Source organism: Pseudoliparis swirei, chromosome 19 (genome assembly GCF_029220125.1).
Source record: "Pseudoliparis swirei isolate HS2019 ecotype Mariana Trench chromosome 19, NWPU_hadal_v1, whole genome shotgun sequence".
Taxonomy (NCBI): Eukaryota; Metazoa; Chordata; class Actinopteri; order Perciformes; family Liparidae; genus Pseudoliparis; species Pseudoliparis swirei.
The window spans coordinates 2,228,861-2,252,860 of record NC_079406.1 but is presented as its reverse complement, the minus strand read 5'-3'; the positions used below and the strand labels follow the sequence as shown (position 1 = coordinate 2,252,860).

The 24,000-nt window shown below is 48.1% G+C and overlaps 2 protein-coding genes across 2 annotated transcripts in view; both read right to left on the bottom strand.

Annotated features, from left to right (window-relative positions):
• The window catches only part of afap1l1a (actin filament associated protein 1-like 1a), a 36,450-nt gene extending 15,846 nt beyond the window's left edge, over positions 1-20,604 (bottom strand). Inside the window, exons 1-7 of the mRNA XM_056439439.1 lie at positions 20,235-20,604; positions 3,918-4,043; positions 3,714-3,797; positions 3,069-3,130; positions 2,536-2,680; positions 2,289-2,384; positions 1,423-1,637 (exon numbers count right to left, since the gene is read on the bottom strand). Of these exons, the coding sequence (XP_056295414.1) occupies positions 1,423-1,637; positions 2,289-2,384; positions 2,536-2,680; positions 3,069-3,130; positions 3,714-3,797; positions 3,918-4,043; positions 20,235-20,280 (774 nt within the window). The 5' untranslated portion in view covers positions 20,281-20,604. The remainder of the gene's footprint in view (positions 1-1,422; positions 1,638-2,288; positions 2,385-2,535; positions 2,681-3,068; positions 3,131-3,713; positions 3,798-3,917; positions 4,044-20,234) is intronic.
• Positions 20,605-21,350: 746 nt separating this feature from the next.
• Positions 21,351-24,000, bottom strand: part of ablim3 (actin binding LIM protein family, member 3) — a 47,860-nt gene continuing 45,210 nt past the window's right edge. The window contains exons 18-23 of the mRNA XM_056439967.1: positions 23,838-23,867; positions 23,364-23,419; positions 23,029-23,089; positions 22,925-22,935; positions 22,736-22,816; positions 21,351-22,438 (exon numbers count right to left, since the gene is read on the bottom strand). Coding sequence (XP_056295942.1) covers positions 22,325-22,438; positions 22,736-22,816; positions 22,925-22,935; positions 23,029-23,089; positions 23,364-23,419; positions 23,838-23,867 — 353 coding nt within the window. The 3' untranslated portion in view covers positions 21,351-22,324. The remainder of the gene's footprint in view (positions 22,439-22,735; positions 22,817-22,924; positions 22,936-23,028; positions 23,090-23,363; positions 23,420-23,837; positions 23,868-24,000) is intronic.

Sequence of the window (24,000 nt, the reverse complement as noted above, 5' to 3'; positions counted from 1 at the left end):
AGGTTCATCCACACGACCGATGAACAGGTTCATCCTCATGATCAATGAACAGGTTCATCCACACGACCGATGAACAGGTTCATCCTCATGATCAATGAACAGGTTCATCCACATGACCAATGAACAGGTTCATCCACACGACCAATGAACAGGTTCATCCTCACGACCAATGAACAGGTTCATCCACATGACCAATGAACAGGTTCATCCACACGACCAATGAACAGGTTCATCCTCATGATCAATGAACAGGTTCATCCTCATGACCAATGAACAGGTTCATCCACACGACCGATGAACAGGTTCATCCTCATGATCAATGAACAGGTTCATCCTCATGACCAATGAACAGGTTCATCCACATGACCAATGAACAGGTTCATCCACACGACCAATGAACAGGTTCATCCTCATGATCAATGAACAGGTTCATCCTCATGACCAACGAACATGTTCATCCACATGTTGACCAATGAACAGGTTCATCCACATGACCAATGAACAGGTTCATCCTCATGACCAATGAACAGGTTCATCCACATGACCAATGAACAGGTTCATCCACAAGACCAATGAACAGGTTCATCCTCATGATCAATGAACATGTTCATCCACATGTTGACCAATGAACAGGTTCATCCACATGACCAATGAAGAGGTTCATCCACATGACCAATGAACAGGTTCATCCTCATGACCAATGAACAGGTTCATCCACATGACCAATGAACAGGTTCATCCACATGACCAATGAACAGGTTCATCCACATGACCAATGAACAGGTTCATCCTCATGACCAATGAACAGGTTCATCCTCATGACCAATGAACAGGTTCATCCACACGACCAATGAACAGGTTCATCCACATGATCAATGAACAGGTTCATCCTCATGACCAATGAACAGGTTCATCCTCATGACCAATGAACAGGTTCATCCACACGACCAATGAACAGGTTCATCCACACGACCAATGAACAGGTTCATCCTCACGACCAATGAACAGGTTCATCCACACGACCAATGAACAGGGTTGAGAAAGATTGAGAATTCCAAAGCCTACATTATAGAACCTTAAATGACCAAAATAAATGAGACAATAGTTAAGATTAAAAGAATAAAACATGAATGTTTTTTTGGTTACGGTGCGTTCACTTGCAGCGTGGAAAAATGTGCGCTGCGAGTATGAAAGAGCGAATGTATGCCGGCTTATATTTATATCGTCATTCTTTTAAAAAGCATATTTATTATTTAAAACTCAGTGTGAATGAACATATGAATATAAACACATGTCGTAATGAATACAACAAATTTCCATACATTTTGGGATTCCCCAAGGACTTTTCTTCACAGATTTATCAAGGGGTCGTTTTCCATGACCCCTGTAGAGAACACACGCGAGGTGTTTTCCTCATCTCACCTGCAGCCGGTTCTCCCGGATGACCGTGAGCTGCTTGGCCCATTGGCCGAAGCGCTTCTTGCGCAACAGGAAGGCGCAGATGCGACAGTCTCGGGCCGGCGGCATGGAGCTCTCGTCCGACGGCCACTGGTGCGTGAGCCGGGCGCCGGGGCTCCTCTCCTCCTCGTCTTCCTCGTAGGACTCGTAGGAGCTGCTCAGAGCGTCGGAGTCGTTGTCTGCTGGAGATACAAGTGTGTTACAGCTTCTATTCTGTAATATTATGACGAAACAACATTGCCCAATAAAGTACACTTTACTATGAAAATACATCCATAACATGCACTAAAGTTGACTTGAATGTGAAAATGTCTACATGTATACACTTTATTTTGAAAATATCTTGATGAAATAAACTTTATTGTGAAGATATCGAAAAAAGTAAACTTAATTGTGAAAAAATCTGAATAAAATACACTTTATTCTGAAAATATCTGAATAAAGTACACTTTATTGTGAAAATATCTTTTAAAAAATACACTTAATTCTGAAAATACCTGGATAAAATAAACTTTATTGTGAAAATATCTAAAAAAAGTAAACTTTATTGGGAAAATATCTGGATAAAATACACTTCATTCTGAAAATATCTGAATAAAATACACTTTATTGTGAAAATATCTGAATAAAATACACTTTATTGTGAACAAATCAGAATAAAATACACTTTATTGTGAAAAAATCGGAATAAAATACACTACATTCTGAAAAAATCAGGATAATTTAACAATTAATTGACTTACAAACGCGAAATTTTCTCTCAAAAAACGTTTGTTGTTGTTGTTGTTTGTGAATAAAGACACACATCTACCCCCATGTTCTTAACTCACATGAGTTTTTGCGGTGCGTGTTGATGGAGGTAGTGTGGTAGTTGTTCTCAGCGTCTTCGTACCCGTCCTCGATAGAGTTGGGGGGGCTCGGCCGGACTGAAGAGGAAAGGGGGAGGGGGAGGGGGAGGGGAGGGGGGGGGGTTGGGGGAGAAGAAGAATCCCAAATTGCTCCTCAAGTTGCATCGTGACTTTAATGCACCCCGAGGCTGTTTACAGATAAACAACCCGGAGTTCCTCGGACGCTGACCTCGCGTGACGATGTACTCGGGCAACGCGCCCGGACCCAGGGGCGCCGCCTCCTCGTAGTGGTCCTCTGGAGGAGGCGTCGTGGGCAGAGGGGGGGGGGAGTTGGCCGGGCGGGGGGGCGGCGGCAGCGAGGCGGCTCCGTTCTGCTGGAGCACGAAACACACGCCCTCAAAACCATGACATCATCAAAGAGTGAGACCCTCAACATGAGACAGCCGTAAAGTCGACACACGGGCCCCTTCAATCCAAACTACAGCGCGCAGGCGGAGGAGCGTGTGTGTGTGTGTGTGTGTGTGAGTGTGTGTGAGTGTGTGTGTGTACGGGGAAACCCCCGACACATGGAACACAAGCTGCCGATTCTCTTTTGCTCACGCAGAGCTGCGTTAGTCTGGCACACACACACACACGCACACATCCCACACACACACACATGCACATCCCACACACACGTCCCACACAAACACACACACACTGCCGTATGAAACATGATATTTCTGGAGGGTGAGGAAGATGAGGAAGAAGAGGAAGACTTGCCTGTGTGTTCTTGTCTTCTTTCAGATCATCTGAAACCTCTTTGAGGTCTCCGAGCTCGCAGTCTGTGAGACAACATACTTATATATACTTATAAAGATAAATCATAAAGATAACTCATGAAGATAACTCATAAAGATAACTCATGAAGATAACGTATAAAGATAACGTATAAAGATAACGTATAAAGATAGCGTCTAAAGATAACGTATAAAGTTAACGTATGAAGATAACTCATAAAGATAACTCATAAAGATAACTCATAAAGATAAATCATAAAGATAAATCATAAAGATAACTCATGAAGATAACTCATAAAGATAACTCATAAAGATAACTCATGAAGATAACGTATAAAGATAACGTATAAAGATAGCGTATAAAGATAACGTATAAAGTTAACTCATAAAGATAGCGTATAAAGATAACGTATAAAGATAACGTATAAAGATAACGTATAAAGATAACTCATAAAGATAACTTATGAAGATAAATCAGAAAGATAAATCAGAAAGATAACTTATAAAGATAACTCATGAAGATAACTCATAAAGATAACTTATGAAGATAGCATATAAAGATAACTTTATAAAGATAACGTATAAAGATAACGTATAAAGATAACACGTGAAGGAGGATCTGACCCACCGAAGGTGTCGAACAGCGACTCCACGAAGCTCGTCCCGGTCCTGAACACCGAGGAGTTCATGTAGATGAAGTCCGCTCCTGAACCTGGAGGCCAGGAGGAGAGAAAGTAAGTCCTCCTCCTCCTCCTCCTCCTCCTCCTCCTCCTCCTCTCCTCCTTATCCTCTCCTCCTCCTCCTCCTCTTATCCTCTCCTCCTCCTCCTCACCTGACGGCTGGATCTGCTGCAGGAGGTTCCACACGGAGGTCTTCTTCTCCTCCGTGGAGGAGCTGAGGCTCTCCTGGTCCAGCATCTTCAGCAGGATGCCGAGCTCACTCACCAACACCTCCATGGCTGCACAGAGCGGGGGGGCAAAGGTCAGGGCGGGGGTCAGTTCATCAGGAGAGGGCAAAAGGTCAGACGGACATGTCTCAACAAACCAGAGGCCTGAGCCTCTTCTCTACTTTCTCTGCGTCTTTCTTTCATTTTCTGTCGCTATGACGATATCAACCTGACAACGACAGCACGCGGCGGCCATGACGGGAAGCGGGCTAATTGCTCGTTAACCCCCCCCCCCCCCCGCTACGAGATACCCTGGGAACAGGTCTGCAACCTGCTGCTGGTGTGTGTGTCTGTGTGTGAGTGTGTGTGAGTCTCTGTGTGTGTGTCTCTCTCTCTGTGTGTCTCTGTGTGTGTGTGTGTGTCTCTGTGTGTGTGTGTGTCTGTGTGTGTCTCTCTCTGTGTGTGTCTCTGTGTGTCTCTCTGTGTGTGTGTCTCTGTGTGTGTGTGTGTGTGTGTGTGTGTTCCTCCTCTATCTGACTCTCTGGCAGACACACAATGTTTCTCCCTCCTTCACGTCTCACGTCCCTCTGCACACTTCTTCTCCTCTAGAACCCTGAAGAAGAAAAAACAAAAACAAAAAAACCTGACGACTGTGTGATACACTCCACTGCCCCCCCCCCATCTCCTCCTCCCCCTCCTCCTCCTCCCCTCCTCCTCCTCCCCCTCATTTTCACAGCCCGACTGCATCAGGCCTGCTGAGCCGTGCATCTTGCCGGGGTCGTCCACGGGACAGCCGCTGAGCCAGAGGAGGCTTTTGTTAGAGGGGGGGGGGCGGTCATATGGCCACACACACACACACACACACACACACACACACACACACACACACACACACACACACACACACACACACACACACACACACACACACACACACACACACACACACACACACACACACACACACACACACAGTGTACTTAGTGGGGCGTGTTCAAAGGTGAACTTTTAGTGCGCCTGTCAACAAGTTGTGAATGTGCCACTTTGAGCAGCGTATGAGTGACTTTAGGCCGAATGCTGTAGGATTGTATATTATTACAAAATTATATATAATATAATATAATATAATATAATGATGGCCACCGACGAGTCGAGGTCTGGATGATCTGGAAGATGTTTGTTCCTTTGTAACATCAGACCGCTCTCATCCCCAAAGACAGACATGCCTTCATGAGGAGGGTCTCTTCCTCCGGGCTGCAGAGCTCGGCCAAGGTTACAGTAGGTGTGTGTGTGTGTGTCTGTGTGCGTGTGTCTGTGTGTGTGTCTGTGTGTGTGTGTGTGTGTGTCTGTGTGTGTGTGTGTGCGTGTGCGTCCTCTTCCACCACCTCCTCACTAGCTTCCTGCTATTGTTGCACAGAGCAGTGGGCATGAGGATTTCATTAATGTGGGAATGTTTCCTCATTAAGATCAGATTCACCCGGGGGAAGTGAGGAAGAGGAAGAGGAGGAAGAGGAGGTTGGGGGGGGGTTTGGGCCCCGGCGAGCGCCGTCTCCGTGCCAGAGGTTCCAGCTGTTTGGAATCGGGCCGCCGGGCTTCCCCTGACCCGGTGGGCGGAGCCTCGTCCGCAGCGTGACTCATCCGGTGAAATCAACACCAGTCGGCGTGAAATCAAACTTCGGCTCAGAAAGCCGCCGCGCCGCGAGGAGCCGGCGGGACGCCGATCGCCGTTTCACTCGGACCCTAATCGTCCAATCAGATGATCGCGTTGATATTCAGGCTCGAGCGAAGAGGAGTTACTGCGTGACACGTGAGGCCCAGAAGACCTTCAGCCTGGATCATCCACACGACCCTTCACATCTCCGTCTGCCTGTGTGTGTGTGTGTATGTGAGTGTGTGTGTGAGTGTGTGTGTGTTTGATGTCTTTAGAAGTCAGCTGGGGGGCTCAGCTCTATAGAAACACGAGCTTGAAGAAGATAATAACGGCCACGCCAAAATCTGCAGCTACCAGAACAAAACTCGACTCTCCAGAAGACGGGCGGAGCGCCGTGCAGGGAGGGGGGGGGGGAGGAGGTGGAGGAGGAGGAGGGGGAGGTGGAGGAGGATGAGGAGGGGGAGGTAGAGGTGGAGGAGCGCCGCTCCAAGAGCAAACACTCGCCGCCTCGCACTCGTCTTGCCGCTTGCCCGTGAACACCGGCGGCGCATTCCTCACCTCGGAGCAACACGTGTCTGTGTCTTTGTGTCTCTGTGTCTTTGTGTCTCTGTGTCTTTGTGTCTCTGTGTCTTTGTGTCTCTGTGTCTTTGTGTCTCTGTGTCTTTGTGTCTCTGTGTCTTTGTCTCTCTGTGTCTTTGTGTACATGTCGTTTGCTTAGCAGAGCTTTAAGGAGACTTCTGTACAATCTGATGGAGGAGGGGGGGAGGAGGGGGAGTAATGTCAGCGGGTGGAGCACCTGCACCAACACGTCCACAAACACGAAGAAGAGTGATGAGGTGATGAGGTGACCTCACATCGGCTGCACAGGTTGGTTCTCCTCCCTTCTTTCTTTTTTGATGCCCGAGGGCTCTTCTTCTTCTTCTTCTTCTTCTTCTTCTTCTTCTTCTTCTTCTTCTCTTAAAACAACAACATCCAACGACTCGGTTTCACAACACTGTCGCAGGTCGACATTCCAGCTCATCGCAAACCAGAATTTGCATCCCGAGAGTGGCTAAATTAAAAAAATGCAACGCTCCCCGAGTCTAGGAGGCAGCGACCCCCCCACACACACACACACACACACACCCGCCGCCTCATCGCTATGTTCACACATCTCCAGATACCTGCGGACGAAGCCCCCGCAACACTCACCCTCCACAGCCGTGGATGAGAGTCCCACCATCCTCCTCCTCCTCCTCCTCCTCCTCTCCGAGGAGACGCAGCGGCGTGCGGGAGGAGGTGTGTATTCCCGGAGCGGAGCCTCTCCGTGAAGTCTTCAGGTGAGCGGCGGCCGTCCTGCTGCTGAGCTCACACGTCTCTGACCTGCCTTCCTCCCTCGGATCGGTTATCTCCCTCCTCCTCCCTCCCACCCTCTCTGCTGCCCCTCCCTTCTGGGCGCTCCATGTGTGTGTGTGTGGACTCCAATGAGATTCCTGAGTTTTAAAGTACTGTTTAGTTTCAGGTGGTGTGGTTTTGAAAAGGCTCCTGGAGGACTTCATGGGTCCTGGAGGACTTCATGAGTCCTGGTGGACGTCATGGGTCACACATTTAAACCCCCGGTCGGCTCGATGATGATGATTTTAAAAAGAAGTTTAAAAAGTTGTGAGTCAACAGATACTTAAATCCACTCCCCTCTGGTCTTTATTTTTCTGGGTGCTCTCTTTGTGTGTGTGTGTGTGTGTGTAAAGCCCCCCCCCCCCCCCCGCTGTAATCCCGGGGATCGGCTCGCTGTGTAAACACACACATGTCGACTAATGGCTAACCCGCATTCTTCATCCTCTTACATTCTTCCCCTCGATGCTTCATTAACCTTTAACTAGTCGCACATAAAAAGTCTGTGAACAACACATTGTGCTTCTTTACCGGGGTCACTTCCTCCTGAAGATACCAGGAACATGTGACCTGGATAGTGGAAATGCCTTTGTTTAAATTAAATATGTATCAGAGATCGAGAGGCTCTGGAGAGGAGAGGTAAGTTGAGACTTTTTCTGGAGTTACACGGCGTTGACTTGTTGCCTCGAGGCGGATTCATGAGACACGATGCAACACGCTGCCTTCAAGTCACTGCACAAGGGCTAACAAACTCATGAGCCCTTTACACAGGTACAGGACCCCACATGCATGCACAAACAAACCCATCACACAGGAACACCACCAGGTACAGGACCCCACATGCATGCACAAACAAACCCATGAGCCCTTCACACAGGTACACCTCTAGCTGCAGGACCCCACATGCTCTCGACCTCGCTGCTGTGGAGGCGCACACAGCCAGCCGGCTGTCGGCTGCACAACGCCGTGTCAGATTAAGAGATAAATAAACTCAACCGGACCACCGGCCGGTGGAGCCCTCCTTTGAACACGCTTTAGTTAAAAGAAAACATGGTGGGTGAGGAGGTCGACGCCGCTCTCATGTCGCTATGGTGAACAGGAAATTACTGTTTTAATGAATACATTATTTATAGATGAACATAAACCCTTTGACCCAGAGCCAACTCTAACTTTAAAACGATAAATGTCGTCAGAACTCGAGCTGAGAACTCGTCCGACGAGGAGGATTTTAATTTAAACAACAAGACGACAAATAGGACCAAGAGATTCATTTCACTTTCAGAAAAGAAGTCAACAGAGCGAACGGAGATCTCCATGAGACACGATGAAATACCTGGAGACAGTGACCGACTCGTCCGACGCTCGGGCCAGAAACATCCCCGAGGCATTTCTACTGCTTCCAAATGCCCCCCCCCAAAAAAACAATCCTCTCCTTGCTGTGACAAATGCCCCCAGACACACCTCACTGTGACTAAATGTGACCTCTGACCTCAGTAGTGAAGCTGTGAACTCAAGCTGCAAGACCACGGATGGAGGAGGAGGAGGAGAGGAGTCACTTAAAACCTGAAATCTCATCATCTTAGACTTCCTGTATTTGAAGAAGAAGAAGAAGAAGAAGAAGAGATAGAAAAAGAAGAAGAAGGAGGCGGAGGAGAAGAAAAAGAAGGTGTAGGAGAAGAAGAGGAATAGAAAAAAGAAAAGGAAAAGGAAGAAGAAGAAGGAGGAGAGAAGAAGAAGAAGAAGAAGAGAAGTCTCTTCTTCCTTATTGTCTTTGGATGTTCAGCCGCATGAAGGAGACCTGCAGGTTGAGGACTTTGAGGTGTCCACACACACACACACACACACACTGTACACACACACAGTGTGGGAGTCTTTCTTCAGGCTGAACAATATGACCCGCAACTTTTTTTTTCAATAAAATGAAGAAAGAGTTTTTGTTTTCTTTGTTGTGTGAAGCGAGCCTCGAGTCTCATGTTAGGAGTCACGGAGGCATCGGGGTCAGAGCCTCATGTCTCATGTTAGGAGTCACGGTGGCATCGGGGTCAGAGCCTCATGTCTCATGTTAGGAGTCACGGTGACATCGGGGTCAGAGCCTCATGTCTCATGTTAGGAGTCACGGAGGTATCGGGGTCAGAGCCTCATGTCTCATGTTAGGAGTCACGGAGGCATCGGGGTCAGAGCCTCATGTCTCATGTTAGGAGTCACGGAGGCATCGGGGTCAGAGCCTCATGTCTCATGTTAGGAGTCACGGAGGCATCGGGGTCAGAGCCTCATGTCTCATGTTAGGAGTCACGGAGGCATCGGGGTCAGAGCCTCATGTCTCATGTTAGGAGTCACGAAGGTATCGGGTCAGAGCCTCATGTCTCATGTTAGGAGTCACGGAGGCATCGGGGTCAGAGCCTCATGTCTCATGTTAGGAGTCACGGAAGCATCGGGGTCAGAGCCTCATGTCTCACGTTAGGAGTCACGGTGGCATCGGGGTCAGAGCCTCATGTCTCACGTTAGGAGTCACGGTGGCATCGGGGTCAGAGCCTCATGTCTCATGTTAGGAGTCACGGAGGCATCGGGGTCAGAGCCTCATGGCTCATGTTAGGAGTCACGGAGGCATCGGGGTCAGAGCCTCATGGCTCATGTTAGGAGTCACGGAGGCATCGGGGTCAGAGCCTCGTGTCTCATGTTAGGAGTCACGGAGGCATCGGGGTCAGAGCCTCATGTCTCATGTTAGGAGTCACGGAGGCATCGGGGTCAGAGCCTCATGTCTCATGTTAGGAGTCACGGAGGCATCGGGGTCAGAGCCTCATGGCTCATGTTAGGAGTCACGGAGGCATCGGGGTCAGAGCCTCATGGCTCATGTTAGGAGTCACGGAGGCATCGGGGTCAGAGCCTCATGGCTCATGTTAGGAGTCACGGAGGCATCGGGGTCAGAGCCTCATGTCTCATGTTAGGAGTCACGGAGGTATCGGGGTCAGAGCCTCATGTCTCATGTTAGGAGTCACGGTGGCATCGGGGTCAGAGCCTCATGTCTCATGTTAGGAGTCACGGAGGCATCGGGGTCAGAGCCTCATGTCTCATGTTAGGAGTCACGGAGGCATCGGGGTCAGAGCCTCATGTCTCATGTTAGAGTCACGGAGGCATCGGGGTCAGAGCCTCATGTCTCATGTTAGGAGTCACGGAGGCATCGGGGTCAGAGCCTCATGTCTCATGTTAGGAGTCACGGAGGCATCGGGGTCAGAGCCTCATGTCTCATGTTAGGAGTCACGGAGGCATCGGGGTCAGAGCCTCATGTCTCATGTTAGGAGTCACGGAGGCATCGGGGTCAGAGCCTCATGTCTCATGTTAGGAGTCACGGAAGCATCGGGGTCAGAGCCTCATGTCTCACGTTAGGAGTCACGGTGGCATCGGGGTCAGAGCCTCATGTCTCATGTTAGGAGTCACGGTGGCATCGGGGTCAGAGCCTCATGTCTCATGTTTGGAGTCACGGAGGCATCGGGGTCAGAGCCTCATGTCTCATGTTAGGAGTCACGGAGGCATCGGGGTCAGAGCCTCATGTCTCATGTTAGGAGTCACGGTGGCATCGGGGTCAGAGCCTCATGTCTCATGTTAGGAGTCACGGAGGCATCGGGGTCAGAGCCTCATGTCTCATGTTAGGAGTCACGGAGGCATCGGGGTCAGAGCCGAGGCTCACGTTATCTTCACGGCCTGAGAGGGTTATCTCCACACCACCTCCCAAACTCAGGCTTCAAAGCTGCATGCACGTGCATCTCTGAACACCAAAGAAGAAGAAGCTGAACAAAAGAAAGACGAGAGACAAATAGAAGAACAAACGGACGTCTGTGTTGCCTCTGAACCGTGAGGCGTGTGCAGACTTCACGCTAAACAAAGGTGAGCTCAGCCAGATCGCCAGATGTGTCAAGCTTTTTTGTTTTTTTTAAACTACATGAGGAGCTGTGCCTCCCACCGCCCCTCACGATGAACACCTCCTCGCGCTCGACTCCTCAGGATTCCAGGCATTTCCCGAGGCTGACGCTCCTCGTCTCTCCCGGAGCGAAACAAGTCCGGGCATCGGAGCACCACGACAGGTAAACAGAGCCGGTCGCCATGGAGACCGAAGACTCTCCTCTTATAGTCTGATAGCTGAATAAGGTTCACCTGGTCCAGACCTAGAGATGCTGCTAGAGGCTGAAAGGCTGCTAGGGGACGATTAGGATACACTGAGCTCCTCTCTCCTCTCTCCTTATGGAGGTTTAGGATACACTGAGCTCCTCTCTCTTTATGGAGGTTTTAGGATACACTGAGCTCCTCTCTCCTCTCCTCTTTCCTTATGGACGTTTAGGATACACTGAGCTCCTCTCTCCTCTCCTCTCTCCTTATGGATGTTTAGGATACACTGAGCTCCTCTCTCCTCTCTCCTTATGGATGTTTAGGATACACTGAGCTCCTCTCTCCTCTCCTCTCTCCTTATAGAGGTTTTAGGATACACTGAGCTCCTCTCTCCTCTCCTCTCTCCTTATGGAGGTTTAGGATACACTGAGCTCCTCTCTCCTCTCCTCTCTCCTTATGGACGATTAGGATACACTGAGCACCTCTCTCCTCTCCTCTGTCCTCTCTCCTCTCCTCATGGATGATTAGGATACACTGAGCTCCTCTCTCCTCTCCTCTCCTCTCTCCTTATGGACACTTAGGAGACACTGAGCTCCTCTCTCTCCTCTCCTCTCTCCTTATGGATGATTAGGATACACTGAGCTCCTCTTTCCTCTCCTCTCTCCTTATGGACATCTAGGATACACTGAGCTCCTCTCTCCTCTCCTTATGGACGATTAGGATACACTGAGCTCCTCTCTCCTCTCCTCTCTCCTTATGGACGATTAGGATACACTGAGCTCCTCTCTCCTCTCCTTATGGAGGTTTAGGATACACTGAGCTCCTCTTTCCTCTCCTCTCTCCTTATGGACGATTAGGATACACTGAGCTCCTCTCTCCTCTCCTCTCCTCTCTCCTTATGGAGGTTTAGGATACACTGAGCTCCTCTCTCCTCTCCTCTTTCCTTATGGACACTTAGGAGACAGTGAGCTCCTCTCTCCTCTCTCCTTATGGACGTTTAGGATACACTGAGCACCTCTCTCCTCTCCTCTCTCCTTATGGACGATTAGGATACACTGAGCTCCTCTCTCCTCTCCTCTCTCTCCTTAACGACCTCTCCATCACACATTACTCGCTCTGCTTCCGAAGGCCCTCAGAGAGCGATCAATCCGCACGATGCAAACACAAAGAACACGTTTCCTGCCCCACGTCGGTTCACGGCGAGCTCCCTGCAGAGATGCACTTCCTCCACTCCTCCGATGACATCACGTATCACCTCCGGCCTTCTGTTTCCTGTTCCTGTCAGCTGACCCCGCCCCCCCCCTTTTCCTTTCACTTTGACCCCCGTCGAGATCCTAGGCCGGATAGAATTGAACGAGGCTTCTACAACTGTATTTAAAAGAAGAAACATTCCGACAACATAATGGAGCTTTTGAATGGGCCGTTATGAAGAGCCCCTTCGTTTGGCCCCTGCAGGTAGACCCCCAGAGAGAGCGAGAGCATTCCTTACGATGAATGTGCATACACACACACACACAACGCAGACCCGCCGAGGTGGAGCGGCAGGTGAGGCGGAGCACGTGGGAGCGCTTATCGGGTTCGGAGGAGTCGTAAATGGTGGAAAAATCTGTTCTCCCCGCTGTGTTTGTGCTCCGGGTTCTCATAAAACACAGCAGCACCACATCCCCACATCCCGGCTGCAACGCACAAACACTACACAACACACAGGAGAGAGACCCGGGCCAGGGACCCTCTGGAGGGCTCTGAGAGGCAGACGGCTGGTGTGTGTGTATTCAATACATGTGTGTACATGTGTGTATTCAATGTGTACTCAATGTGTACATGTGTATTCAATGTGTACATGTGTGTATTCAATGTGTACATGTGTATTCAATGTGTACATGTGTGTGTGTGTGTACATACATGTGTGTGTACATGTGTACTCAATGTGTACATGTGTATTCAATGTGTACATGTGTATTCAATGTGTACTCAATGTGTATCTGTGTGTATTCAATGCCTACAACACAGGGATATCTTGAATGTGCATCCTCTCTTCTGATTGGCTCACAGAGAGAGAACAAGACTCGCAGCCATTGGGCCTCGTCAGCCATTGGCCCGTCTCCATGGTGACGGAGGGGGAGTATTATGGGCTGGTGCACTCCCACTCACCTGCTTGAGCATGAACTGGCTTTTGAAGGGCAGCGGAGGAGCACAGAAGCTTTTGATGTCCACACACACACACACACACACACACACACACAAACCACACAACACACACACAGTCAAGGGCCTGCGGTTACATGTCGTTAGCTCAATGATGGTGAAATCTGCCAGACGTGGGGACGTGTGCAACACAAAAACTGCTGTTGCAACAGTTGCATCATGGGTATTTCTCAATACGGACTGGGGTCAAAGGTCACCGAGCTGAGCGTTATGTGTAGGGGACGTCTGTCTCGTCGTCTCCTCATCTCCCGCTCCCAGATCCATTCAGCAGGTCTGGGGTCGCACACAGAGGGCTCGACTCAGCCGGCTGCCAGACAAAGGCCCCACAGTGCAGATCTGGGATCAGCCTCCAGACCGATGACATCACCGCCCGGCTATGTCTCCTCACACAGGGACACACACACAGGGACGCACACACAGGGACACACACAGGGACACACACAGGGACTCACACAGGGACTCACACAGGGACTCACACAGGGACACACACACAGGGACACACACAGGGACACACACACAGGGACACACACAGGGACACACACAGGGACTCACACACAGGGACACACACACAGGGACACACACACAGGGACTCACACACAGGGACTCACACACAGGGACACACACAGGGACTCACACACAGGGACTCACACAGGGACTCACACACAGGGACACACACACAGGGACTCACACAGGGACTCACACACAGGGACTCACACACAGGGACACACACAGGGACTCACACAGGGACACACACAGGGACTCACACACAGGGACTCACACACAGGGACACACACACAGGGACTCACACACAGGGACTCACACAGGGACACACACAGGGACACACACAGGGACTCACACACAGGGACACACACACACAGGGACTCACACAGGGACTCACACACAGGGACACACACACAGGGACTCACACACAGGGACTCACACACAGGGACACACACACAGGGACTCACACACAGGGACTCACACACAGGGACTCACACAGGGACACACACAGGGACACACACAGGGACACACACAGGGACACACACAGGGACTCACACACAGACACACACACACAGGGACTCACACACAGGGACTCACACACAGGGACACACACACACAGGGACACACACAGGGACTCACACAGGGACGCACACACAGGGACACACACAGGGACTCACACAGGGACTCACACACAGGGACTCACACAGGGACTCACACACAGGGACACACACACAGGGACTCACACACAGGGACTCACACACAGGGACACACACAGGGACACACACACAGGGACACACACAGGGACTCACACAGGGACTCACACAGGGACACACACACAGGGACACACACAGGGACACACACAGGGACTCACACACAGGGACTCACACACAGGGACTCACACACAGGGACTCACACAGGGACTCACACAGGGACTCACACACAGGGACTCACACACACAGGGACACACACACAGGGACACACACACAGGGACTCACACAGGGACTCACACAGGGACTCACACACAGGGACACACACACAGGGACACACACAGGGACACACACAGGGACTCACACAGGGACACACACACAGGGACTCACACAGGGACTCACACACAGGGACTCACACAGGGACACACACACAGGGACACACACACAGGGACTCACACAGGGACTCACACACAGGGACACACACAGGGACACACACAGGGACTCACACAGGGACTCACACACAGGGACTCACACACAGGGACACACACAGGGACACACACAGGGACACACAGGGACTCACACACAGGGACTCACACACAGGGACTCACACAGGGACACACACACAGGGACTCACACACAGGGACTCACACAGGGACACACACACAGGGACACACACACAGGGACTCACACACAGGGACACACACACAGGGACACACACACAGGGACACACACAGGGACACACACAGGGACACACACACAGGGACACACACACAGGGACACACACACACACACATATCCACACACACACACACACACACACAAACACACACACAGAGACACACACACACAGAAATATACACACACAGACAGAAAGAGACACACATGCACACACACACGCACAGAGACACACGTGTACAGAGAAAGAACCACATGCACACACACTCACACATACACACACACACACACAGCAAACAGAGAGACACACACACACAGAAAGATACACACAGAGACACACACACAGACAGAGAGAGACACACATGTACAGAGAAAGAGACACATGCACACACACGCACAGACAGCAAACAGAAAGACACACACACACACACACATAGAGACAAACAAACACAGAGACACACAGAAAGGCACATACCAAGTGATAGCACACACACACACACACACACAGGCACACAGGCACACACACAAACACATGGGGGGGGGGGGAGCCGCTTTGTCTCCATTTGGGATTTTTTTGTGAGAACTCGACTCTCTCCGTTCATTCTGCCGTGAACAGAACTTTATGAAACGGTATCGTCGTCATTTGAGAAAACAAACAAAGTCCCCGGATCGTTCCTCGAGTTCAGAGACGAGAGAGACGATCGGATCAGAATGAAACACGTCGCCGGGAGGTGACGAGACAAGAACCACAAATCAGCTGCTAGAAGACGACTTCTCTGACCCGTTGGCGCTGCTGGACGCATCATGAGGCCACAACACACGACAAAACATGATTATTCATCATCTTACAGGATTATTAATCATGTGTCAGTGCTAAATCACGGCTGCAAGTATGCAACACATAGTCAAATAACTCAGACTCTCTGCCAAGTCCCTCCAATCATCTTGCCTGTACCTGCGCACACACACACACACACACACACACACACACACACACACACACACACACACACACACACACACACACATAAACACACACACACACACACATACACACACAGTCACTCTTCACACTGTGCAGCAGGAGAACACATCATATTTCCCAGTGACACACACTCTATACTCGCCTGCTGTAATGTTGTGCAGCATATCGCCATGGTAACCCTATATAAACAGCTGTGCAGAGAATGACCATTGCACAATGCACACACACACACACACACACCTCAGATGTATGAATCATAGTGATCTCATCACCCGAGGGTTAAAGAGGGGAATTCCACTTGTTACGGGACTGGTCCTCCGTCAGCGTGATTTACAGCCGTGCGTGATGGGGCAGATCACGCGTGATGGGGCAGATCACGCGTGATCTCACGCATGTCGGAGCGTCGGCGTGTCTGCACACCGATTCCAAGAAGAAGAAACACCTTGATGAAGTCTGATGGGGCGAATAAGACGAGGGAACTCATGAAACTTCGTACGTCTAACTAAAAGCACACACGGAAGGGAGATTCCCTCTATATATCTGTCTTATTATTAATATTGATATTATTATAGCTGTTTCCATTGGTTAGAAGATGGAGACATCAATAGAAAAGTCGAGCGGGACCCAGGAATCCACATTTAAATTTAAGCCATTTAAAAAAGATGAACTCTTCATCTGTAAACCTGCAGTAGCGCCACTTTCTTTCCGCACTAACATCCACAACTGTTGTTGTTTTTATATTGTTCATATATTTTGCTATTCAATATCTTTCTTACATTCATCCTGTTATTTGTATGTTACATGCATGTACGAGGAGTGTGTATACGTGTAACCGCGGTCTAATGACATGCATGTGCACACGCACACGGCCAATGAATCTGAAATCAGAACAGCGGGAAGAGCTTCTGTTGTTGCCGTGGTTACCGTTCAACAGCATTCTATCTCATCTCCATTAGCTGCAGACTTTCCTCTCGTGTAAAGATGCATATTCATAGCCATGAGTAACAGTGAGGTCACGACCTCTGGCCGGATGACGACAGCGGACCCAAAAAAATGGCGCTCCTTGACCCCGACTGACCCGAAACCGCTGACACCGCGTTTTAATGACAACTTTTTGAACAATTCAAATCCCTGTTGCCACTCAAACACACGTTCTGAACGACTTCCCGAGCCGAGCGCCGTGGACTAAGCGAAGCTCCAGAGGAATGTGCACGTAAGATCTGGTTCGAGGAACGACGCGGAGGGAGTTCAGGGATCTCGTGCACATGCAGCAGTTTTTAAATTCACGTGCGTCATCGCGTCCACAACTTCTTCCACATGCTCCGAAACACACACCCTGACAATAGCCACGATTCATCACGTCCTCTGGGCCGCGGCGCCGGACGATCCCCGCGCCGCGACGCGCTCGGCCTCTCCCCTCTCACGCCCACCCGGTGCTCTGCAGAGGCGACCGTGGAAAAAAACGAAAAACCTTTATTACACCGCCGCTGCTCCAGCTGGCCGGGAGAGCTCCGCCTCTCGTCAACCTCCCCGAGCTGCAGCGGCAACGCGGGGAACCCCAAACCAAGAAAACCGTCTCAACTGATCCATTAAAAGCCAACGCTGGGCAAAATTTAGAATTTTAGACATCAACGATGGGTGGGTGACTCAATTATTGGGAGAGTTGTAACACTTGGGTTTTTATTTTAGGATAAGTCAAGGAGCAGAAGCCGATCCGTAAACAGGAGCGTGCTCCCCGGGGACCGCGTGCTTCCTCCTGTGGTGTTTACACACACACACACACACAGAAAGGCAGTCCAGAAGAACATTCACACACACACACACACACACACACACACACACACACACACACACACACACACACACACACACACACACACACACACACACACACACACACACACACACACACACACACACACACACACACACACACACACACACACACACACACACACACAAATATGGGAGGACTTAATGCTTAAATACAAGGACACATACATGCACGCATACATAAATGAAGAAATACGTGTGGACACATAAATAAATGAAGAAATACAGAAATGTAGAAATCTATTTATTAATGATTTCTTTGTTCGATATAACTCATATTTATTCATTCCTGTATTTATTTATTTATTCATACATTTATTCTTGTATTTATTTATATTTAAGCATTTATTTTTATTCTCTCATTTATTCATGCATTCATTTATTTATACTTAAGACATTTAATTCCTCCACACACACACATTCTTCCTACTCTGGATGCTCACACACACGCCCTCTTACATCCACATGTACTGTGAATAAATATAAAGTATGTTACACAGTTTGCACCACCTTCTACCTCTGATGTTAACCTGCCTGGCAACACGTCCGAGTCTCAAGCCTCACAGCTCTAAAACACGAGACAGAACACATCAAAATAACTCACACGAACTGAAACCAGAACACAGTGGAACGGGTCCCTGCTACCACTAACCACCTGAAAACACACACACACACACACACACACACACACACACACACACACACACACACACACACACACACACACACACACACACACACACACACACACACACACACACACACACACACACACACACACACACACACACACACACACACACACACACACACACACACACACACACACACACACACACACACACACACACACACACACACACACCTCCCAAACTGGACACAACTGATATGGAGGACTTCAAATGTCTTAAGTATAAATAAATAAATAAATGCATGAATAAATATAGGAATAAATAAATAAATGCTTAAATACAAGGACACATACATGGCACGCATACATAAATGAAGAAATACGTGTGGACACATAAATAAATGAAGAAATACAGAAATGTAGAAATCTATTTATTTAATGATTTCTTGTTTCGATATAACTCATATTTATTCATTCCTGTATTTATTTATTTATTCATACATTTATTCTTGTATTTATTTATTTATACATTTATTTAAGCATTTATTTTTTTATTCTCTCATTTATTCATGCATTCATTTATTTATACTTAAGACATTTTAATTCCTCCATACGACCTACACATTCTTCCTACTCTGGATGCTCTGCTACCGACCGCTGGCCACGCCCTCTTAATCCACATGTACTGTGAATAAATATAAAGTATGTTTCACAGTTTGCCCCATGTCCTTCTACCTCTGATGTTAACCTGCCTGGCAACACGTCCGAGTCTCAAGCCTCCACAGCTCTAAAAAACACATGAGACAGAAACACATCAAAATAACTCAAAGACGAACTGAAACCAGAACTTCAGAGTGGAAACCGGGTCCTCTTGCCCTGCTACCTCTAACCGTGCAACACAGCACTCAGGGGGGGGGGTCAATTGTACCCCTCCCTGAAAACACACACACACACACAATGGGGTGGAAACACATGGTGTATTTATTGCTATACAACCCAAGAAGCACTGGTTTCCATAAAGAAGTCATGAAGTCATGCTGGGGGGGGGGGCACTTAATCTCCAAAATATCTCATGTCCACATCCAGATATTTGCCTCGAGCTCCACTTCCTATAACAACAATCAGACTTCAGATGAAACCACCTGGTTCTGTGAGAACGAAGAGACACTATTTATGTGTTTAAACTAAAGTGTGTATTAGATGTACAGCAGCCTGGGGGGGGGGGGGGGGGTGAAGACAAACACAGGGTCACACAGAGCGAAACACAAATTGACCGTGAGAAATAATTCAGTGCAAGTGGTTGCAGACATTTAGAGATTACAAAACTCACGATTTGATGTAAACTTTTTTCCAACATGTGTCTCATGCCCAGAGTGCCGAGCTGCAGGGTGCTGCAGTCACAGAGGTGTGTGTGTGTGTGTGTGTGTGCGTGTGTCACACACTCCATACCGCTTTGACAGCCGCATAAAGGACCCCTCAACACACCAGACAAACATGCATGCATAAAAGTCACCTTTGCAAACCCGCAAACAAGTTCTGAATACTTTTTCGTGAGTGTTTTCTTCTTCTTCTTCTTTTGAATACTTTGAGGGAGCAGACTTACATTTGGTGCCGCTGGGTTCTTCTCTTCCTCTTCTGGCGCCGTCCATGTGAGCCTGATGGTTCTGCACCGCAGGCCCATGAGTGAGTGAGAGCGTCGGCCACCATACAGTCGGCACACACCGCTGGTCGAGAGCTCGAGGCAGCTGCTCTGCAGGGTCCTAGCGCCCGAACGAGCTGCTGCTCAACCATCCCTGACGTTAATTAGGAGTTTCCCTATTCGCTTCCACGTTGGGGACGTAAAGAAAGTCCGTACTGTACATTATCAAATTCTTAAAACGTCTGTCAAACTCGTTGTTTCTCGCGAGACTTGCAGAAACCAGCGAAGACTGCAGCTCGGATCACGAATGCCGAACAAACCCCCCTACAACCAGTATATTGCCGGTTTACACATGATGTGTTATGTTGGTAGACTACACATTAAGCTAACTATATAATACGTGTGTGTTTCGTTTAGCCAGAGCCTCCTATTCATCGTTTCCAGTATGTTTTCAAGCTAACCGGTGTTTCGGTTTAAAAGGCAACCGTGTTAACTTGAGACGTTCACCCGAACGTCGAGCCGTTGTCGTAGTTGCGACAGCCGTTGGAAATAGGAAAGTAACGTTCGCTGTCCTCTCGTTTACATTGTGTGTATCGTATACAAATTAAACAATTCGGCGTTCACGAAGATAGTGACATATGTTCTCTTCCGGTTTCCAACAGCTTTTGTAACTATGACAACAACGGACGCGTTCAGCTGAAAGTCTCCAGGTAACGCGGTCGCTTGTTAAACCGTAACACCGGTTAGCTTGAAAACATACTGGAAACGATGACGAGGAGGCTCTGGCCAAACGAAACACACACGTATTATATAGTTAGTTTAATTTATAGTCTGCAAACATAAAAAGTGATGTGTAAACCGGCAATACACTGGATTTAGAGGGGTTTTGTTCGGCATTCGTGATCCGAGCTGCGGTCTTCGCTAGTTTCTGCAAGTCTCGCGAGAAATGACGAGACTTCGTCAACTCTTGACGCTTCGGTTGTTGTTCAGGTTAAACGAGGACTTTCCTCCTTCATAGATAATAGGTCTAGTAAATCCTTGAACAAAAAGATTCCCAAGTGAATGGTTCCCAACTCCACATTATAATGACAGAATTTGTTTACATTTTAATTTTTAGTGACAAAATGAACAGTATTCAAAGGAAGTAAAGTCTTCGACAGCCCTGGATCTTCGTCAGTACGTGTTAAATACCTTGCAGAGTGTTTCATTGTGAGTGAATATAATCTCTGTATCTACAAAATTATTGGATTATCATTCTGAAAGAGAATCAATAAACGTACGGATGACGAGTCCTCGTCCTAAAACATCGAGTCATCGTTCTATTGCGATGAGCTGGACCACGTGGAGCAGGAGGACTGCCTCGACTTCATCTACTGGATTGCACCTCCTTTTAGGTTTTTTTTACCATACAGCTGCACAGTGAACTGTATCTATATTCAACTATTTAACCAGAACATCACATGGAAGTAATCTGCTAAATCTGTATAATCTGCATTCTCACCAAAAAAAAGAGAAGAAGAAGTTGTGTCATGTTCCGTTGTGTATGAGTGTAAACCAGAGGGAGCCGGTGTGTCGGGTGACAGGGTAAACAAAACGCATCCTTATAAACCAAAAGCAAAGTGATGCTCACTCCCATTGTTCCTCATCTAATCATTCACGCTGATAAAGTGTCATAAATGCTATATTTATATACGGCATCTTCACTCTACTCATTCAGATTGCTGGTGCTGCACACTCATAACGAAGAGAGCATAACTAATAAGGCAAAGCTAAAATTCTCCTGTTTACGTTCCAGTGCTGCGGCTCTGGTCGTCCCCTCCCGATGCCTCCACCCGATGCCTCCACCCGTCCAGCACCGTCATGTACTACGCTCTCTATTGCCGACGCTGCACAGCGACAGTCCGTCTGTGCGTAACGCCTCCGCGGCCTCGCCTCCGAGGAGACGTGGAACAGGTCCTCAGCCATCGGCAGTGACATCGAGCAACACGTCCGGATGTCTCTTTTCTCTCGCTCCAGGTTACGGCCGTGTGTATTCGCCGGACGTCCTGAAGTTATTAAAACAGTCGTGCCTGCTTCTTGAGGTCGTTTTTCTTCCACAGAGCCAGCCGGTCAAAATCCTCCACAGTCATGCTGAACACCTGCAGGAACTCCTCTGGGGACAGGTGACGCTGAGCAGACACACACAGTTAGCATGCAGCATTTCCTAGGATACGCTATTCTTTTGGCGTATGAAATACAAATACATTCATATTCAGACTTAAGTCATCTTATCTTACCTGAATGAACCTTTTATGAAAAAACTAAGTGAATGAACAACAAAGAATGTATTTTTTTAACCAAAATTACACACCTTAGGCCTACCTCTTGTAAAATGAGTTGAAATTGACACAAATTAGAAATGAATATGAATATAAATGAATATATTGTTTAGAAACGGAAGAATATTGAACAGAGTTCTTCCTCACCTCCAGTCTGGCTCTGTCTGCCTCTTTGGGCAGCCTGTTGCGCCCCCTGGTGGTGACAATGAGCGCCTCGTAGGGGTAAATCTGCAGTAGAGGGAGCGCGCGTCACCACACTTTGGACACTTACTTTACATTAATTTAGGATAACCCGACATGGAATTAATGATTCAAGTGATTAATTTAAACTCTTACCGTGTATTCAGCTGGGAGGGAAACAAATTAAATGAAGTCAGTACAATAGAAACCTTCAAATGAATTCACTCTGGTAAGTGGGAGGTGTGTTTGCATTAAACTACCTCTGCTTCCCCAGTTGACCTCACTGCCACTGCCATACTGGTAGCAATCAGCACTCTGAGGCTGCAGGTGTGGAGAGGAGCAGAGACTTAAACATCTGGAAATACTGCGTTTTAGTCTGAGATATGTAACAATAATAATGCATAACATGTATATAGCGCTTTTCAAGGTACTCAAAGACACTTTCATCACATAATTAAAGCATCCTAAAATGTATACCGTAAAAATAACGAGAGTTTCTCGAAGGGAGAGCACATAATCACATTTTAAAAGTGAACATGCAACAGATGTTGTCATAAAATGAGCCTCTGTAATTCATGCAGTGTCTGGTTCTCACCCTCTGGATGCCGTTGCGTCCGTATCCCGGCAGCGAGGCGGACTTACTGACAAAATCTAAAAACAAAGGAAGCAGTGTCGTAAAATACTACCGCAGCAAAAGCAAACAGTTTCTGAAATTTCCTGTTATTTTCATGTCATTTTAAAACTTCTGAGAGCAGTACCAGGTTGCGGCCAGTAGATGGCGCTGCTGACCAACCCCCAACAAAAAACATCCTACGGTTCCAGATGTGTTTGCACGTGATACTGGAGCTTTGTTGACGTGAGTGCAGCGCGTGCATGTCATTTATGATGCAATGCTAATCTTCATGCAACATTTACATATATATATATATCTAGATCTATATCTAGATATATATATATATATGTATATATATATAGCTATATTTATATATATATATATATATATATAGGTCTATATCTATATATATATATAAATATAAACAGAGCTAGAACGGAGGAGGTTTGAACTCACCGCTATCAGCGCTGTACAGAGATCTTGGAGCTGGGGAGTAGAGATCACAGTTACAAGACGTCTCTCTTATTGCACACAAACACAAAGATGCTGCAAGAAATTATAATCCGCCTCGCTGAAAATTGTGATTATTCTTCTAAAAAAATATTCAGGGGAAGATATT